Source organism: Pecten maximus, chromosome 17 (assembly GCF_902652985.1).
Source record: "Pecten maximus chromosome 17, xPecMax1.1, whole genome shotgun sequence".
NCBI lineage: Eukaryota > Metazoa > Mollusca > Bivalvia > Pectinida > Pectinidae > Pecten > Pecten maximus.
This window is the reverse complement of record NC_047031.1, coordinates 5,254,217-5,268,046: the sequence shown is the minus strand read 5'-3', so window position 1 is coordinate 5,268,046 and position 13,830 is coordinate 5,254,217. Positions and strand designations below refer to the sequence as shown.

General features: G+C 36.3%; 1 protein-coding gene across 2 annotated transcripts; it reads left to right on the top strand.

Moving 5' to 3' along the window:
- The first annotated feature begins 692 nt into the window (after window positions 1-692).
- On the top strand, window positions 693-13,830 carry LOC117315548. Of its 2 annotated transcripts, XR_004529715.1 has the most exons (8): window positions 693-815; window positions 7,397-7,456; window positions 8,310-8,580; window positions 9,424-9,522; window positions 10,241-10,282; window positions 10,536-10,895; window positions 11,653-12,632; window positions 12,667-13,830. XR_004529715.1 is itself a non-coding variant. In XM_033869789.1 (7 exons), exons 1-7 carry the CDS (start codon window positions 803-805, stop codon window positions 11,741-11,743), a joined length of 936 nt encoding a protein of 311 aa, XP_033725680.1. In that variant the 5' UTR covers window positions 693-802; the 3' UTR covers window positions 11,744-13,830. The 2 variants fall into 2 exon arrangements, 1 of the variants encoding a protein (XP_033725680.1); XM_033869789.1 differs by having other exon boundaries at window positions 11,653-13,830.

Sequence of the window (13,830 nt, the reverse complement as noted above, 5' to 3'; positions counted from 1 at the left end):
GAAACATGTACTTGGGTCTTGTAGCAGCTTTAAAATCTACTTACTTTGGAAATATTCCACAACTGTCGGGAGTACATAATTTCATTTTTAATAAAATGTTTGAATGACTTACATATCCAGACGCCTATAAAACCCGAGGAGTTACGATTGTTGACCGTTTTGATGCTTGAATATACATGTAGTTGTATTTTCTGGCAAGTTTATGAAGGACTATAATATAATAGACTCTTTAATTACACAAATAATCCATAATAATGTGTTTGACCCTTTCAAACCTGACGTAGATTTTTACGATTTATTTTCCCAGATTACTCAGGGTTCGTTTTTGGCAGGAAACTTGTGTATAAACGACGTGAAAACTGTTTTTTTTTCTCGAGCTCGTCATCATGTAAGAAAGAGATGTACAGTATATATATATATATACCTATACCTATAAGGTTGCCTTTGATCTCGTCGCCCTTGACACCAGATCCTTCGCCAACTTTACCTCACGTGCGTTTGCATAAATTAACGTTACAGGTAGCTCCAATATATGAATCTTTCTGTTTCCCTATGGCATCACACCGTAACCTTTGACCCCAGAACATCCACAGCATCCCCGGGCACGGGCGGCTATCCCTTCACCTGGTGACGTCACGGAGAAATATTGACTGTCACATCAGCCAATCATATCTCTGCGCGCCAGATGACCAGAGGCGATCTACGTCTGTCACGAATCTCTGTCCGCCATTGTTTAAACTCGCTGTAGATTGTGTGTGAGAATTTCGCGTCCAGATTGGACTCTATCGGATAATATACCAACATGGCCACTGGGGGTAAGTACAAAATATAAATATTACGGACATAAAGTTCTGGTCAAATTGGATTAAAAAAAATGGACCTATTGAACGCCACATTATGTCCCAGGGTCGCGTTTTATTCTCACAAACAGTTAATGTCACCAATGGTCAGGAAACGGGCTAAAAAGGACAAACTAAGATCGTCCGAAATTCCGGAATCGCTTTCTGCTTGTCCTTTGATTATTTGCCACATAGTTGCAAATCTAGACCATCAACATAAGTAAATTCTAAGCATGTCAAAAGTATTCCAATTTTAATTTGCCTTTAACCGAGACAATTGTATATTACTATTTTGGTATCTGCCTACAGGTAGTGTTTTTGATGTACACATACGCTTTTAAAACGCCGATTGACTAAAATTGTAAACTTTTATAAAACATTTTAGAACGCTGATAAAATGTTGAGTGATTATGAGGATTAAAAAACTCTTTAGCTATAACGCTGTGTGATGATAAATAATTAAACAATTTAACATTTCACCGAACATTGAGAAACTTTACAAAATCTACGGCTATGAAAAAGTCACGTGATCGACAGTGATCACAATTGATGCCGAACGTTTTGGGAACAAAAGAAATCTTAACGTTAAAATTTCTCCTGCAATAAAAAACTTACAACTGTTTCAAAAATCTGCTAGAATGTTTACATACATGTGGTCCATCTAGGAAATGACTTATAAATAACCTTTATTTATGATAAATCCTATAACATTGAAGACAAAACAAATCTGGATATTTTTGTTATTTACCAGTTACATGTACACGAGATTTCGGTGATTAATAAATCGTGTGTTTGTGTAACTTGGGATGTATAGGGTTTTTTTTGTGATTCACCGTTAAGCTTTGTTATGACTCTGATTGTCCGTCACGCTGACCGCTCGCGGCTATCAAGGTTTTGTCGCACCCAGATCTGAAGATGTGTATCTCCCTGTGAGAGAGTGCGGGGCCCCTGAGGGGGGATATACTACAACTGGTAGACATCCATACATCTAGAAATTGAAAACTGAACTTTTGAGAGATTTGATATATATCTACCATGACGGTAAGGTGATCGATCTGAAAATGAAACGACCATCGAGGTTAAAAGGGCAAGTTAATAGAAAACAAGATGGCCGCCAATTGTTTCTAAAAAGAGACCATGTCTTGTCCCTTTGACTGATGATAATTTAGCAGCAACGAATATTAACTTTACAATAAGATAAGGTAACCTATTTCAATAACTGTTGTCACAGAGTTTTATGTTTGGTTCAGAGGTACCCTTATTCTTTTAGGTCATAATTATCCAAATATATTTGAAGTCACCACCTCAATGACTCCACATCTTAATGAATAATTTACTCCCTGAATTTGAAATTTAAAATAAAAGTGAAAATCTCCTAAAATCACGAAATCTCCCGATCCTATCCGAGGTGAACTAAAATCACGAAATTTCCCGATCTTACCCGAGGTGCACACAAACTTACGAAATATCCCGATATTACGCGAGGTGAAATCTAATCACGAAATCTCCCAATCGTACCCAAGGACAAAGAAGCTTCATTTTCATATTTAACCTTTTTTGTGCGGTATAATTTAAAATATATGTAACAGTAATATTGGCGCTGTGTAATAAGTTTGCTTTTATTAGAATTGAGGAATATTAAAGTTATAATAATAAACTAATAATAAATGTTCAAGAGGGCCAATCAGAAATGACGAAATTTAAGAAAAACAGTTAGATATTATGTATATTCCAGTCAACCAATTGAAAATGATTGTTATACAAGTCCACCAATCTTATTAGAAATAAAGAAAATTCAAGCCAACCAATCAGAAAAAATTTTGTCAACAAAACCAATCAAGCATTTCAATCATTCGTATTGTGACCAATTAAGGTCGACAGCCGGTTAAATGAACTGAATGAATGACTTGTTTAATCTTCAATGAAGTGGTTGCTCTTCTTCATTAACCTGTAATAATTCATTTTCACTCGTTGTGGTACTCGACTTGAAACTTTATTTTTTAATCCCACGTGCACGAAAACTGTTTCTCCGGAGTCTACTATAGCTACCAATGCCCTCGCTTCGTTTTTCCCTGAAATATTTTGCTTAGAACCTTGAAAACAAAATAACTCGGTCACATCAGCGTTAGTAATAAACACGACTAAAGAGAATGAACATGGACATCACAGTTTTTTAGACTCTGATTTATCAGGCATCATCCTCTGTTCCACCAACGTGAAAACTTTGAGTAACAATGTAGCTCTGGAGTCCATACTCATTAATCTGCGATTTTTTCTAGAATAGTTAAATAGGTTTAATCTATGGTAATACGCGAGTCTATACCGTAGAAATGTTATGTAAATATATTTTGTTTTAAAACACAGTTTATCTCCGTTGATGTTTGTAAACAATGATACAAGAGAAAGCCGAAAGTTGTCACGTGGGTGCGAGTGACGAGTCCTGGCTTCTTGTAGGACCTACCGAATTTCACTGAAGTTAACCGAATTTTACCGAAGTTTACCGAAGTTTACCGAATTTTAGTACTAATGTTTTGCACTGTTTTAAGTATTTACAAAACACTGTTGCAGACATTTTTCATTTACCTAATTAATGGAAAGTCTTAGTCCAATGATGCATTTTAAAAAGATATTACGCATGATAATATTTCCAACACTTATGTGTACAGTTATAGCCGCTTTAAATGTTGTCAACAGATATCTTTCAGTCCGTTTGGCACGGATTAAAATGGTTGTCAAGGGTTTATTTTGACTGTGCTGAACCGATTGAGTTTAGATATTTCTCCCTCGACGAGCCGTATATTGCTAGTAGTATTTACCATGATAGATTATATTTATTTCAAAGCATCCGCTAAGGATCGAACCCGGGTCCTCTGCCCTTCTTAAACCGCTTCACCTACAAACCAATAGCACTTCCTACTGTACATACATCCGAAATAAAAAAAACTTAAAGATTGAAATACGTTTATAGGCAGCTAGTGAAAAAGATTCCTTCCTTCCTTCCTAAATTTAAATTGAATTTATAGCAAATAGTGCATATTTGTTCAAGCCTTCATGAGTTCTATAACCTGTCAAAAAGGTACAGGTCACCTGTCCGACTACGTGGGTTTCTCTGGGTACGGCCAGCCTCCTCCCATACTAGCACGCCGCTCAAACGCTTCCATCTAGGCAAACACAAGTGATTCATAAATTTGATATAACTTGTATTGCACTTTTTGTCAAATCCGTAAAGTTTATATCCATAAATTATAGTATTTTTATATCGCAATGCTGGGAAAGGGACTGTTAATGTCTAGTGCATTTTAATAACTATATTTAAATGAATGGATTGACCAATCTGCTTCTTCTTAACCGTATTAGGGGGGAATCATTGAATTTATTACAATATTTGGCAAACGATTTTTGTGACATCACAATTCGCACGTGCAGTTTGTTTACACCAGCCATTTGAGGTATCGTTGAAAAAGAAGTCCTTCAGAGCTAAAATTAAAGACAGAGATGTTTGAAGGAAGAAGGGATGAATATACCGTTGGCGTGTGAAATATATTCCAATGTAAACTTGTCTCAAAACATTTCATTGACATACTAGTTATACATGAATTACAAAAGTTGATTAAAATGAAATTTTTATTTGTTTAATACTTACCTAGTTTTAGGATTTTATGTATCAGTTTTTCATAAATGCATTCATTTAATAATTAAATCTATAAAAAAAAGGTTATTAACACAAATCAAATTGTGTCAAACCTTCCATAAAATGAAAGGGAAGAATGTTAATTATTCACGAAGGAAAACATAATTAATTCTTGATATTACATCACAATATGGTGACTTATTAAAGTCAGACACTACAGCACACTTAGTAAGTATGCATTAAACAAAGAATTATTAATATTCACCATAAGTTTGAGAGACCCCTGCTACTTAACCGCAATTTCGAATACACAAACTTAGTAATTTAGAGTAACTGTAAAATATATCTATAAATAATTATTTAACTGCGCGAGGTAGATCCCGGTAGAGAGCCCCGCGCCTGTCCCCCGGGGTTACATGCGTTAACGACATATTTCTCTGGCCCGTTAGGTCCGTCCGGAAGCGTTACAGCACATCACAGACAGGTGATAGGTCCCTGTACGTACAGTTACACCACAGGTAACATACACAGGTAACATATACAGGTAACTTATACAGGTAAACTGACATTGTTTTACGGTGTAGTATCTGTATACGGCCGTCTTTATAACCAGAAGTACATGTATGGTATATATATATATACGTACCTGTACAGGTATGCATCAAACTGCGTTCTGTCACACGATATGGAAACATGCTTTAGACAATATTACTGAGGTATTATTGAACATGTAGATTCAAGATGTTTATTACACTCTGACACAATAGAATGTAGAAATATACAACAGTAGGGTGTATTGACCGATGATATATCAATTAACAACAGCATTTTATGTACATAAGAAAATGCGCGTGTTTAGATGAACATACCAGTATAATGAATGTATATATATAGATACATATTATATATCATAGATCAGAACGGGGATAGGGATACACATGACGTCATTAGAATGAAAATAAGATTTATTTATTTACATCAAATGCGAAACTATATATCAGCTAGAAACATAAGAAAAGTAACGACGTTTTTGATTGGCTGGAAGAGGTGCGAAAAACTATCTTACAAAGCCCGTAAATGATATCTTGAACCATACCAATAAAAATCAAATCTTACAAAATGACCTATTATTATTATTCAGCTTTTATCCAAAACAACAACAACAGAAATAACAAAAATGAAAACAACAACAACAAAGAACAAGAAAGGACAAAAATGATCAAAAAGAAAAATGAAATAAAAATAGAGAAAAAACAACATTTAGACATGGCCTTACCCCTTGACTGACTGATGGTGTATCACAGAATACAATATTTTATAATTTATGGTCAGCGTCGTATGAAAGTGATGTTTTTGTTTTTATGAAGTTAATCATGTGCAGCGAGAAGCATCGAACCGTGGTGTTATAATAAAAGGTAAATAGATATGTTGTCATACGAAAACAAGATGGCGTCACAGTAAAATCATCGTTGATATCACATGCTTCAGTCACTCGGAACCTAACTGATAAACCTGGCGTTTTATTTATTTTTATCCCAGAGAATGAGAGAATGAAGGAGAAGAAATATTGAAATATTACCAGAGAAACGTGATCATCAGATTTCGTCTAAAGGGCTACGCTAAACAACACACAGACACACGGACAAACGCCGCAGACAGACGGACGTACAGACAATATTGATTTGTGGGGTGCAGTCTTTTGTCTGTGAACTTGTGGGGTGCAACGCACAAGCTTTAATGAGCTATGGACATCACATTTATTTTCCGTTCATTCCGTCGCTAAAAAGCGCATGCGCTGTGAGGTTAAATGATGAATTATGGGATAACAAACAAAAAATACATTAAATTTCATTTTCTATAGGAGACGAAAATATTCGTTTATTCACCCCACAAGTATATCGTAGTGAGGACGGACAAATACCTCAGACAGACGTATAGACAGACACATAGACTTACAGACATCACATATAGACAGATACACGGACAGACGTACAAACAGACGCACGGACAAACATCACAGACAGATGGACACACACACCCTCTCAGACAGACAAATCAAACACCGAGATTTGATCATACGAGTGTCGTCCCGGGGACATAACTATCAAGACAGTGATTAAACTATCATCCGGAACTCCTCGGGTGCTTTCTATTCAAAACACACACAGGAGCAACTAACCCGAGGATGATCCGAATGAAAACTTATATGACCACTACAGTCATAACTCCGCTTCAGGCAGAATCAAAGTGATATTGATATCGATACCTGTTTTTGTAACGTCAAATCTGATTGGATACTACGTATACTGATCACACATTTTTCTGTATTTCCAAATCTGGGACAAAACCACGAATTTAACTACAAGTTAGCATGTTATGCAGATACATATATTTTTATCAAAGTGTCACGTATAAATAGATAAAGCATACATAAAATATATGCATTTATATTTTACAGTAAACAAAAACTAATTTTAATGCTGGTGGCTATAATGTAAAACTGCTGGTGAAATAAATTAACGAAAGTTTCTTTAAAACCCCGATATAATGCAAAATTATAATATATAGTCCTTTTTTTCATTTTTGATAGGATCCTGCCTTTCTTGGATAAAGACGTACGTCTTATCCATCTGTATACGTTAGCTTAATGCATTAAATGCTACTGCTTTTTCAACTTTCAAATTCTATGTATGCACATATCCGTTTGATTATATGACGTCACCTAACTTAGACATGCGCACTTAATCTAGCATCATTAACTAAAAAGATTGTGTTATTTTTGCCTCAGCGTAACTTATATCATACTACGTCATTAAATTCGATTAAAGTTGTATGAAGGATCCAGGAATCGAACCCTAGTCGCCTCGGTGTATGACCACCTATTGATTGAATATGTTTTGATACTAATCACGTATTGTTTTATCAGGTATTGGCGCGTGGCAGAGCATGTCAGCTGACCCAAACTGCGTCTGTGAGGGGGGATTTGGTAAGTAGACCAGGCCGAGGAGACCTGGAAGTCACCCTATATCACGAAGTCATTTCGTCCCATTATTGGGTTTTACAAACTCTATATTACTACCAGGAAGTTAATTCGCCACACTTTTGGATTGTACCAACTTATATTACTTTGATGTGAAATATATACATCCATACAGTGCATATCTTAGTTTAAACCCAAATCGTTTTAGTTACAGGTTATTTCTTATATATCTTTTACATTTGTATATCATATCCAGGTTAAGGAAATGTAAAATGAGCATGAAAATATACCACAGTATCATTTTATAGAAAAATAACTCATGCGAAGATAAAGTCGACTACGGCATCCACACACAATTACAAAATAATCTGTAACAACGACAAGTAAAGACAAAATGATCCACATCAGCAACACTGACAAAGTAATCCACATTATCCATACTCAATCAAAAAATAATCCGCAAACAATGACAAAATAATCCACATCATCAACAATGACAAAATAATCCACATCATCAACAATGACAAAGTAATCCACATCATCCATACTCAATCAAAAAATAATTCATAGAAAATGACAAAATATTCCACAAACAGTGACAAAATTATTCACATCATCCACACAAGGTCAAAATATTCTGCATTATTCTCAAAACAATCATTACAACCCATTTCTCAGCTTCTCGAGAATCACAAACCGACGTGGATTCAGGACGAGTTAAATCCCATCTCATGGAATTGATTCCAGTTATATCAACAGCAACACCATTTCTAGAGATCACGTCTCATCTGAACAAACTTTACAGCATTCTGTACTGTTGCAAATTCTTAATCCAAGATGGGGGGTTCTTTTTTTTCAGGGGAGGTAACTAGCATTGTCAAAAGCCCGCTTTTTTACGGGGCAGGAATGGGCGTCCTTCCGGGTCTTAGTCACCAGGACACTGCCATTTTGGCTGGAGTCCTCACAGGTCTGGCCACCTTTCTCTTTCTGGCCATCCCTATTCTCTGTTGCCTTTGTCCCTTCCCTTGTCTTTGCTGCGGAGGAGCTGGTGGGAAAAGTAGCAAAGCCATGGCGGCAGCTGCTGGTGGCGCCACCAAGCGGAAGGAGAAACACATGCATGATGGCATAAGGTAGGCTTACTATCTAACATGGAACTGATTAAGAATGAAATTATAACGACATCATGTATGCTGTATAGTGCAACGTTATTTTCCTTTTTTCCATCTACTGTGTAAAAGAAACGGGTTGGTTTGGTTTCTACATTTGTATATACGTAGTTAATTACGTTCTCTCGCTCAGGAGGTAGGGCCACGGATTATCACGTCGGAGATCCGGGTTCGATTCCTGTCGGGACACTCGGCATGAATGTATTTTCCCCTTGTTCTTTCACACTGGTTCGAAATGTTCGGTTCGTATATTCAGCCATGATGTACAAAAAAAAACAATATACGGTATATGATCACCTCGATTTGAGTAAATCCTAGGTGAGGGGGTGGGGGGTTGAGGGGGAGGGGGTAGGGTGGTTGGTGGGGGGATTGGAGGGGCATAGGATCGAATCCTTGTGGTCTTAAGGGAACGCAATGGCATCGTGATCATTGTAAGGAACGTGCCAAAATTGTTTGATTGTCAAAAATGGTGTTACATGGCTAAGTGAAACCCCAGAAATATTAAATCCAAATCTAGATATGTCATTGATGCTGTTTTTTAATAATCCTAGGTTCATGGCCCATCCCTATCTTTATTTCAATATATATGTGTAGACCCATTTTAATTTCCATGAACCATCGATTGAATTTCAAAATTATAAAATTATATAAAAGGTGCCATTAAATTGTATGACCATTGTAAAAACGTTGCATTCTTTGTTTTCTTTTAAACATGTAACAAAGTAAATTGAAGTCTTTGTGAGGTAAATGTTTCTAAACATTATCTGCATTGTTGGAATATTATGAAATACCGTTTTCCTATTGTAGTGGACGAAGTACTGATGTGGAGTCCATCATGAGTTTCCGGTCATTTGACAAGAATTGGGACAAACTGGACAAAGTGGATTACGACAACTTGTATGAAGTGTATGTATATATAAGTAAACTAATACCTCGTAACCATGACAACATATCCCAGAATTAGTCATGAGGTTGGTCGGATGGTGTAGTGGTAGCACTCTCGCCTTTAACCTAGGCGACCGGGGTTCGATTCCCGAATCGGACATGAAACGGGATTGGGTCACCTGCCCGTCCACCTGGGTTTTCCCCACGTACTGTTGTTTCCATCGACAGCAAGACTCCTCGCGCGCTTTCATCCGGGCCAACAAGAGCGAATAAGGTTATCAATTAGTTTCGCAATTGTTGTAAAGTAAATATATTTTGTAAATAAGCATACATATTATTATAAGAATTAGATAAGTTTGTTGATGTATGGGCGTGACTGGAAGATTATTTTCCTGTCAATAATGTATCATACAAAAATAGCATTATAACCTATCGATATCACAGGAACCTGAGAATTTGTTATAGTTGTTTCCGTGTATTTGGACCTCCCCTAGTGTGTAACACAGGGACCTGAGACTTTACGTAGACTGTAACAAATTCTCAGGTCCCTGTGATCAGAATGGCTTTGTGAGACAGTTTACATTTGTGGTTTACCATAATTATTATGATAATTGTTTTAATGGTTTTGAAATTGTGGATTTGATCACGACACAACACTTGGTGAGTGGAACTAATACTTAGTCAATATGACATCAAACATAAAGGTTGGTTTATTTGCCCTTTTCCATTATCGTTTTAGGGATATGAAATTACCACGTGTCTGGCTGGAGACGTTGAGGGGGTGAGTATCGAGTGTCTGCGCATGCGCGAAATATATGGCTGATTACTGTTCGTCAATGCTTCATATACAGTTCTATTTTGACAAATGATCGTACTAACTTAAAATTTCAAGAAATTTTCTTATGCAAATATCACACCATGAATATATATATATAATGTTACACTGGACCTTTTTACAATTTTCTGTTATATTTTGTAGTAATTACCTCCCTTGATGTTAGCGATGTGATAAATATGCCTGTTTGCCTCCCCAGCGTCCCAGATGATCAAATTGATGGCCGCCTGCAGGAACTAGAAGCCACGAATTGGCAGGGAACTGATATGCATAGGAGTAGTGAAGGTCGTCACGGCGGATATGACGAGGGACGAGACATGCAGACTTTGGAAAGGAATATGACCATGGAGTCGTCAGGTGGTTACGGAACTGGCGGCGGGGGTTACGGAACTGGCGGCGGGGGTTACGGAACTGGCGGCGGGAACGGCCATATTTATTCCACATCTACTTCCGGTCGGGATGGTGGACAGGTGTTGGAATGGGAGACAACTCGTCAGATCAATATTGCGGCATCAGAACTTCCGGAACAGGAGTACATCTATGAGCGGGAGTTTCGTCAGTAAGTATAGGGCATGGCAGTGTATGTATTAGTTGTTTCCCTGCCTTTGTACATATATGATTTTACTTTAATATTTCCGGAACACGGCCTTGTTGTCTACTGTATATACAAGTATTCATAACAAATCTGAACCGGTACTTGTTTCTTTGAAAATACCCAGAATTCAAACTTGAATTACTTAAAATTCGGACTCCGGTTACTGGTACCCACAATTCAGGCTCAAACCACACAGAACTCTGACTTAAAATACCCTAAATGCACTTATCCAAAAAGCACGGGTATATTTACATCCACCTATAATGAAATTACTTACTACAGTTATCAAGATATACCATACAGCAGCAAACAAAAGCTACTCATCATTTAACTCATTCACCCCTGAAGTGTCATAATGAACTATTCCAATGTTTGAATTGGAAGAGTTCAAATGTGTCTTCAGGGGTGAATGAGTTAAAACCGAAATTCACGATTCATAAATTTAGTCTGACCATTGACAGTAATATCATATGAAACGTATAAAGAGATGTATCCAAATTATTTTGCTGAAAATTATAAACATTTTTCGGCCTATTTTGCTTTTCCAAACATCCTACCCCGATTTACTACACTTTTGGCTACTTGTATCATTGAAGAGTGCTGAAATATCGAAACAGCTGTTTGATGACATAATTGATATCAAAAGTCGTTATTTATATATGTGATATTTGTACGATCTTTCCTGTCTATCCAGCTAACACTATCCTCTCATCTGTTTCAGGGAGATGAATGGCATGGAACGTGACAATTTTATGAAGATTTACCAGACCTATCGGCGCATGCTTGATGATAGTAAGCAGACGGCATTCTGAGCATTGTTCTAAACTACGCCTTCCTGTGACGTAACACAGCCACGCCTCCTTTAAATAATTATGTTTTTTCGAGTTTTCAAAAACTACTAAATATAATAATGTCCAATTTTACAAGATATAGATTTATCAGGGGAGGTAATCCATCCGGATCATCTTTGTACAAGCGAGGTACATGTAATCCATCCGGATTATAGATATACTAGGGGAGTTAATCCATCCGGATTATAGATATACTAGGGGAGGTAATCTATCCAGATTAAAGATATACTAGGGGAGGTAATCCATCCGGATTATAGATATACTAGGGGAGGTAATCCATCCGGATTATAGATATACTAGGGGGAGGTAATCTATCCAGATTAAAGATATACTAGTGGAGGTCATCCATCCAGATTATAGATATACAAGGGGAGGTAATCCATCCGTATCAAAGATATACTAGGGGAAGTAATCCATCCGGATTATAGATATACTAGTGGAGGTAATCCATCCAGATTATAGATATACAAGGGGAGGTAATCCATCGGGATAATAGATATACTAGGGGAGGTAATCCATCGGGATTATAGATATACTAGGGGAGGTAATCTATCCAGATTAAAGATATACTAGTGGAGGTCATCCATCCAGATTATAGATATACTAGGGTAAGTAATCCATCCGTATCAAAGATATACTAGGGGAAGTAATCCATCCGGATTATAGATATACTAGTGGAGGTAATCCATCCAGATTATAGATATACAAGGGGGAGGTAATCTATCCAGATTAAAGATATACTAGGGAGGTAATCCATCCAGATTATAGATATACTAGGGGAGGTAATCCATCCGGATTATAAATATACGAGGGGAGGTAATCCATCCAGATTAAAGATATACTAGGGGAGGTAATCCATCCGGATAATAGATATACTAGGGGAGGTAATCCATCGGGATTATATAACATATATGTATACTAAGGGAGGTAATCAGTACGCTGGCATGTTTTAACTTGCCAATTTGACACTGTAGATATTTATTGATTTTGTTTTCTTTATAGATTTCTATATATTGAAAGTGCTTAAATTGTTTTCCAAAGATTAATAAGCCATGTGTTAATACAGTCATGTTGCATAATTTTCTGCGATGCCGTACTTTCCTTGAACTGATTCTTTTCGATTAAAGCGTCAATAACTCTAAATCTTATACTTACTAAGAGCTGATTTCTTCTTATGTGAAATAGATGTGAAATAAAGCGAAGCAAGGGCCTATACCGTAAATCTCTGCCCTCAATTTATTTTGACGAGTTTTTAAATGCATTTTTATGTAAAATTTGCCGTTGTGGACACTTTCAATTTTCGTTATTAAGAGAAAGGATGATTATATTTTCCAACCTTGATTTTTAGACTTATAGTTAAGATATAGAAATGATATTCATTCGGTGCATTAACAGTTTTTATTTTGAGCCTGGAATACCTAGCTGTGTTCAGTAGCTGCTAAAACTTACAACTACATTGTATATCTATATGCAATATAATTTGATTCATTTAAAGTTGTGTAATCATGCTTTTGAAATTCTACGATGAGACTAATTAAAGCGCACATACTGGTCTCGAAATTATAAGATGTTGTTATTGTGATACAAATTGATTTTTTTAACTCTATGTATATCATTCTTAAGGCAAAAAGCTATGAGAAACGTGTAAATATTTGTAATTCGATGGGTTTTTTTTCTCTGTTATTATAAAATTGTTCGAGATAAGAATTCTACATAGCAATAATGATGGATTATTTTTGTACGAAAACTCATTCGTTACTAAGGTTATAATGATGTGCGCATGTATGTGATGACGTCACTCGATGTCGTATTACATATCATTATATGTGGTGGTTTTATCATACTGTTATGTATTATTTATATATAAAATGTTCATATAGTGACCTGACTGCCAGATAACATGGCAAGGGAGATAACTCATTTCAGTGTTCTCATATAGTGCCTTAAATAAGGGGAGATAATCCCCAAAAAATGTTTATTTTTATCTATGTGCTATATATGTTTTATGATTACTGCTGACACAACTATCAATAAAAACAAAAACTGAG